Raw genomic sequence first — 7199 nt, forward strand, 5'->3', positions numbered from 1 at the left:
AGTTGGACCGATTATGTGAGAAATGAGGAAGTGTTAATTAGAGTCAGTGAGCAGAGGAATATCCTACACGAAATAAGAAAATGTAAGGCTAATTGGATTGGTCATATCTTACGCGGTAACTGCCTTCTAAAAGAAGTTATTGAAGGAAAGATAGAGGGGAGGATAGAAGTGACCAGAAGACGAGGAAGAAGACGTAAGAAGATGCTGGATGACCTTGGGGACAGAAGAGGATATTCTCATTTGAAGGAGAAAGCTCTAGATCGCATCAAATGGTGGAACTGTTTTGGAAGAGACTGTGGACCTGTCGTCTTGACAGATTACTGATGAATGAATGAACATAGAGAGCCGATAGGAATCCCTGGGCGGGGGATCATCCCGTCGCAAAGCCAATATTTACACAGAATAAATGGAGACAGACATCATGGCTTGAGTGGAATTCGAAGCACGGACTCCAGTGTTTGAGCGGGTGGATATACACGTAACTGCATGCATGATCAATCTTTTTGTACAAGTATGCTTGAGCGTCTGTAGGATAATTTTGAGCAAGCATTTTCGTTGTACAAGCGGCTTGAAGATTGAAGAATTTTCAAACTGCATGCTTGAACAAGCAGCGCTTGCGCAAGCAAAACTGAACGTGTGTGCTTCTAAGGGTCCCCATACACACACAGTTTGGCCTCCCGTTCGGCCTGCGCAGTTGAAGACTGAAAGGCAAAACTGACGTGTGTGGTGCGGCCGGCCAATCATTTGGACTCTTGGCCTGTAGGAAACCCGTCAGTTCTGCCTGCAGGATGTAGCACGTGACAGGCGGAACGTACGTGTGACCATACCGGCAGGCCAATCGCTCAGTTGCTCCTGCTGTCTCGTGTTCTTCCGTACTGTTTCGCGTTGTGGTCATTTCTCGTGGTATTTTGAAAGTCTGTGCTATGGCGACATGGTCGAAGGACTTTTTAGTGGAGTTTATCGAAGAATTTCGTGGTCATCCTTGCATTTGGAAGGTGAAGAGCAAAGAATACCACAACCGTGAGATGAAAGAGAATGCTTATTTAGCACTGACGGAAAAAATGAAAACAATTGACCCCCAAGCTAACAAGGAAACTGTGTTGAAAAAGATCAACAATCTACGAAGCAGTTTCAGGAAGGAACGGAAGAAAGTATTGATGGCTAAGAAATCTGGAATGAGTAGCGAAGACCTCTATGTCCCGAAATTGTGGTACTACAAATATTTGTTGTTCCTGGTAGACCAAGAAGAGGCCTTGGACGGGTTTTCAAGTCTTGTTAGTGATACGGAGGTAAGTGGTGTAATTAGAAATCAAACTTTTATTGCATGTTAACAATAATAGATTACAATGCTAAACCCTAAATAATTCTGTGCATGTGTACGGAATCAGAGCCTTCTGCCTGGATGTACTGTTTTTAAAAACAGAACTTATCTTGCCATGGAACTTTTCCCTCGTTGTTGAAATACTCCAAAAACAACTCTCTTACAAGTTTCGCATCCTGGGTAGGAAAATCCGCTGCCGTCTTTCCAGATCCACAAATTGACTGCAGCGATAACCAGGCGTAACATTCCCAGTTTCAAAATCCTCGTCATCCAAACACTCCAATGGTGTCTACTGATTCGGAATCTTGATGCGCAGAAAATTATGCAGGGTACAACATGCCATAACAATATGGCGGACGCTAGTCAAATCTATGATAGAAATGGGTTTCTGTAATACCGCAGATCTCTCCACAATGATACCAAAAACACTTTCAATCATTCGCTGAGCTCTAGACAAACGGTAGTTGAATATCTTACAAGCTTGTGTGTTTACTTTACTGCTGAAAGGCTTCATGATGTCTTTCCTCAGTGGAAAGGCATCATCTGCTACAAGAACAAAAGGCATATTTCTCCCAGAAACAATTGTTTCCTTTGGCACATTCAAACTCCCACTTTCGAGTGTCCTGTAGAAGTCTGTGCTTTGAAAAACTCCACCATTGGACACACGCCCATTTGATCCAAAATTGAAGTATAGTAACTCATAATTGGCGTTTGCAACCCCAAATAAAACCTGGCTGTGGAAATTTTTATAGTTAAAGAAGAATGATCCAGCCCCTGGAGGAGGCGTGATAGCCACATGTTTTCCATCCATGGGTCCTATGCAGTTGGGAAACTGCCACCGATCTTCAAACTCCTTAGCAACTTTCTTCCACCCCTCTTGCGATGTAGGGCACTGTAACCAGATGACAGAAGGCACTGAGAGGAAGAGAGAGACACACAGAGAGAGGGAGATTAACATGCTTGGGGTGTAACTATATTTTTGCGTTTTGTTGTTTACAGGACTTAGAAGAAACAGAACAAGAAGTTACACAAAAGTCAGCCTCTCCAGGCATTTCAGCGCACTCCTCTGTTTCAAATCAAAATGCAGAACTAAACATCAGCACTGGTCCCATGTCTTCCTACGGCTGTTCATTCAAACGTAAAAGGAAACTACCTGCTAGTGGTCAGATACTTGTGGCAGATGGTGATCGACTGGCTCAAGTGAAAAATGAGGACAGATTTGACTTCTTTGCAAAAAATGTCGCTGCCAAATTACGAGCATTAGGAAATAATGAACAAAGGATTTATGCAGAGAAATTAATAAATGACGCCCTTTTTGAAGCAGAGCTTGGATCGCTTTCTAGATACTCTTCAATCAATACCGGTACTGGAGCATACTATGCTCTTGGCCCTTAGTCAAATATCTCTTCGGGTTCCATCCGCGATGATTGCGTGGGTCACTACTAGAGAGGCGGGTCAATATTACTTTAATTCTTTAACTCCTGCCTGGGCTATAGTAACTGTTAGGCATGAGAGATTTTTTTAATGTGTGTACCATGACAATTTATTTATCTTCCTGTATTTATAAAGTTACCCTCACTTTTCATATCCTATGTAGTAAAAGTAAAAATGTCCAAAGAAACGTGTTTCACTTACTTACCTTGCAATACTTCCTCAGTACTTTGTAAATTGCTTCGCAGGTCTCAGGAATCACTCTTCCCAATGATTGAGGAGAGATACGAGTAGAAAATTTCAGGTCTTCAAGGGTTCTTCCAGTAGCTAGATAGCGAAGGGTTGCTGTCAATCTTTCATTGGGTATGATTACTTTTCTCATGTTCATATATTTTTTTTTATGTATGGCGAAACAGTACTTAACAGTTCCAGATAAGTACTTTCATCCATACGCAGGTAGTTGCTCCAGTCTTTTGGAAAACATTTAAGTTCTTGAAGCAAATCGATGTGAGTGAAATGATTTCTTCTTTCTGACCACTGTTTGGTCCCTAACTTGCGTCTGCGTTTCTTTCTTTTTAGCAATACACACGCCATAGCTGCATATGCAAACAGTTCATCAACTGTAGACATGTTTTAACAAATAAACAAGACTGCACCGCACTCGGCAACATAGGCTGGAACGGGCTGGAAGACTGACTGTGGCATGAAGCCTGCCGGTTTATCTGCTCGTGTATGGGGAAGGAAAGGGAGAGGCCAAACTGTCACAGTTTTGCCTGTAAGGTCGATCAGAAGGCCAAACTGTGTGTGTATGGGGGGCCTAAGCTTGTGCAAACAAGCGAACGTCAGTGGCGAATGAGAGCTCTCTGAGGGGAATACCTGTAGTTACAGTTCGCGCCATGACTAGCGATCTGCGAATAGGGACCCGAGAACTACTCGAAGAGTTTATTCGAACGTACCAATGTCAGCCTTGTCTCTGGCGCATTAAATCCAAAGAGTATCGTGATAAGGGGAAGAAGTACGCAGCATATAATATATTATTAGAAAAATATAAATTAATTGATCCGAACACCGACCGGGATACGGTGGTCAAGAAGATAAATAGCTTCAGAACTAATTATAGAATAGAAAAGAAAAAAAATTGAAGAATCTCGTCGCTCTGGCTGTGGTACAGATGAAATATATAAACCCACACTTTGGTACTACCGCTTATTTGACTTTGTGGGAGATCAAGAGACCCCTAGAAGCTCTTGGTCCAACGTTGAAAGAGAGGTAAGTTTTATTTATACTGTCTTTTTTATTCAATAAATGCATATTTAATATATTTATAATAGTTTTCTATCAAATTCCCAAATTTTTAGGTTTTTATAGTGTACGAAGCTCTGTTGTCAAGGCACTTATCCTTCATTTGCAAAGTAGTTCATAAGTGCTCGCCTTGCTTGCTTTGCGCTAAGTGGTATATTGCCAGCGTTAGATGTTTGTAAAGGCAAGATATTCGAATTCTCTGATGTTAACCCAGCACTGATTGTGCCTGCCATTTTCTATGTCCTCAGAATGCAGAGAATATGGTGGGGCGTAGGTTTGACTGGCAGTTGACGTTAAATAATTGTGTAAAACTCAACTTGCTTTTACTATTTCATCAATATGCTCTAATTCTAAATTTATAGCGGTATGAAAAATTGTAAAGCGTGCTGTCAAAATCCCAAAGACGTTTTCAATAATTCGTCGTGCTCTCGATAATCGACAGTTGTAAATGTGTTTTGATGCAGTTTAAATCACTCTGTCTATATGGTTTTAGCATATCAGTCCTCAAAGGAAAAGCATCGTCTGCGATAAAAACATAGGGCAGTTTTCGTGAACTATTTGTGATTTCTGTTTCTCTCGGAATGTTGAATGAATTGCCCTGTAGTTTTGTAAATAAATTTTGTAATCTTAAGAAGACCTCCATCGGAAACTGCCATTCGTACCAAAATCAAACAAAATAAATCTATATTTTGCATCTGCAATGGCGAGTAGGACCATACTGTGTCTTTGTAATTAAAAAAAATACGAACCACTTCCAGCTGGAGGAATTATTTCGAAGTGTTTTCCATCCAGGCAGCCAAGACAATGAGTAAAATTCCACCTCTTTTCGAAATCCCTCGTTACTGTGTTTGTTTGTGGAACCTGACAGAATATAAATACATACACTAGAGCCTTGCTAATCCTAACCCCGTTAATCCAAAAACCCGTTTAATGCAAACATTTCTAAAAAAAATGCATTTTAATAATTATAATATGAATGAAAAATTATATTACAATTTTTCTTTTTTACCTATAAATATTTTTGACCACAATTTCCCAACGAATAGTTGAAAATATTATTAAAACTATGGATAGGTCAACTATTAGCAATGAAATTATTGTAATTAAATATTATTATTATCAGGAAGAAGTTGGAGAACAACCAACTGACAAATCTGTAGAAGATTTGAAAGGATCTATTCGGAAATCTGAGCCAACTCATTCAACAGCAGATGAGACACCATGTTCATCTGAAGAAATTCCGATACAATCAACTCCCATAAAAATACCTCACGCTAGACCCTCTAAACGAGGCAAAGATCAATGGGATACTAGAAACGATTGAACGGCATTTTAAAAAACCTAAGTCGAAAAATGATAGATATGATGTTTTTGGTAAAAATGTGGCTCTAAGGATGAGAGACATAACAAACAATACTCAAAGATTATTAGCAGAGAAAATGATAAAGGAGGCTTTATTTATGGATGAAATGGGTCAGTTGACCATGTCACACTCTAGTCTTATAAATTCTATTGACAATGCACCTTCTATGCATTTGCCTCAGTCTCAGCATTCAAACTATGATACTCAGACCACAAGAAGTTATGACGAACCGACTCATAACCCCAACAATACACCCCTTCCTGCCTCGCCGGTTACCACAACTGCTCACTCTGCTGATGGCAATTCCTGTCACTCACCTACTTCGATTATTTCTAATTACAGTGATATCTAATTTCATTTTTAAGGTTTTATGTATCTCATTAAAAGTAGTTTGATGTATCTAATTAATATTTAATGAAAATATTAAAGCATTATTAATTTTAAATAAGAGTTTTATTCATATACATACCTTCAAATAATTTGTTTTCAACACCTTGTAAATGCGTGGCAGGTTTCAGGAACTATGTAACTTAGAAGACTGCTTTCTTCATATGTAACTTAGTGCCTGTGGTGAAATTATAGTTGAATATTTGATATCTTCATAATTCCTTCCGGTCTCAAGAAATCGCAGTGTTGCTGTCAATCTTTCATGTGGTGTTATAGCCTCTCTCATGCTCGTATCCTGCTTTTTAATTAAAGGCGTAACGAGTGGCAGAAGGTTCAAATAAACTTCTTCATTCATTCGGAGATAATTATGCCAATCATGGGGATATATTTTCAATTCACTCAGTAAGTTAAAGTGAGAATAGGTTTTTCTTTTCATTAACCAGTCTTTACACCACATGTCACGTCTCTTTCCAAAAACAAAAAAAAAAGCAGCCAAAGCGAGCGCATCATCGTCGTCCGAGCTCGACATATTCAAAGCATAAACTGGCGCTGTTCAAGCATACTTGTGCCGTGTGGTGGCGAAGGGAAATTGTGCGTGCTTGTACAAAAAGATTGCGTGTGTAGTCTGTGCGATCGGCAAGATTTATTTCTAGAGAATGCACTTCTCATAAAGTAACTTCCCTACTCAATGTTCATTAGTTCCAACCATATCTCGTTCAAGGAATGCTAAATCAAAAGTGGGCTTTCTGAGGGAGTATTAGTTTGTTTTCAGTTCTGTATACAATGAAAAGTAGTTGGCTTACATAATAAGATCTACGTAAATATATATGCGTGTTCAACACAAATTATTTAGTTCCTAAAAAGATCGAAAAATTCGCAGGGTGAGAAATAGTAATTTTCCCCGTTGTGGTAATATGTGATGGTATCGAATCGCTCTGTTAGTCTAGGTCCTTTTAAAATGTTCAAACAAGCTGCCTAGTGAAACTCAACTTAGGGAATGTATGTAAACTCAGTCGTGGTTTACATTCCCTACAGAACGGACAATATTTTGTAAGATGAGGCACCGACTAAATAATTAACATTGGTTTGCGGCTTTGGAGAACTTGGACACTGAGGTGGATGTTAATAGAGCTTGGGAAACTATTAGAGAGAATATAAAAATGTCTGCCAAAGGGAGTCTAGGTTATTATGAACCGAAGAAGCATAAGCCATGGTTCGATGAAGGATGCTCAAAATTATTAGATCAAAGAAAGCAGGCCAAATTACAGTGGTTACAGGATCCAAGCGAGTTGAATGGGGATAATCTGAACAATATAAAACGTGAAACCAGCAGCCATTTCAGGAACAAAAGAGGGAATATCTGAAAGACAAAATTGATGAGCTTGCAGTGAGCAG

At 39.4% G+C, this 7199-nt stretch overlaps 1 protein-coding gene across 1 annotated transcript; it reads left to right on the plus strand.

The window, feature by feature from the left end:
* The first annotated feature begins 735 nt into the window (after positions 1 to 735).
* On the plus strand, positions 736 to 2917 carry LOC111867845. The gene is made up of 2 exons (XM_023858044.2): positions 736 to 1289; positions 2321 to 2917. The coding sequence occupies exons 1-2, from the start codon at positions 924 to 926 to the stop codon at positions 2714 to 2716; spliced, it is 762 nt and encodes a 253-aa protein (XP_023713812.1). The 5' UTR covers positions 736 to 923; the 3' UTR covers positions 2717 to 2917.
* The last annotated feature ends 4282 nt before the right edge of the window (positions 2918 to 7199 follow it).

Source organism: Cryptotermes secundus, unplaced genomic scaffold, assembly GCF_002891405.2.
Source record: "Cryptotermes secundus unplaced genomic scaffold, Csec_1.0 scaffold687, whole genome shotgun sequence".
NCBI lineage: Eukaryota > Metazoa > Arthropoda > Insecta > Blattodea > Kalotermitidae > Cryptotermes > Cryptotermes secundus.

Coding starts and splice junctions, on each gene's coding strand:
- LOC111867845 (XM_023858044.2), top strand. CDS start 924: ATGGCGACATGGTCGAAGGACTTTTTAGTGGAGTTTATCGAAGAATTT. Junction 1,290..2,320: donor GTCTTGTTAGTGATACGGAG/GTAAGTGGTGTA, acceptor TGTTGTTTACAG/GACTTAGAAGAAACAGAACA.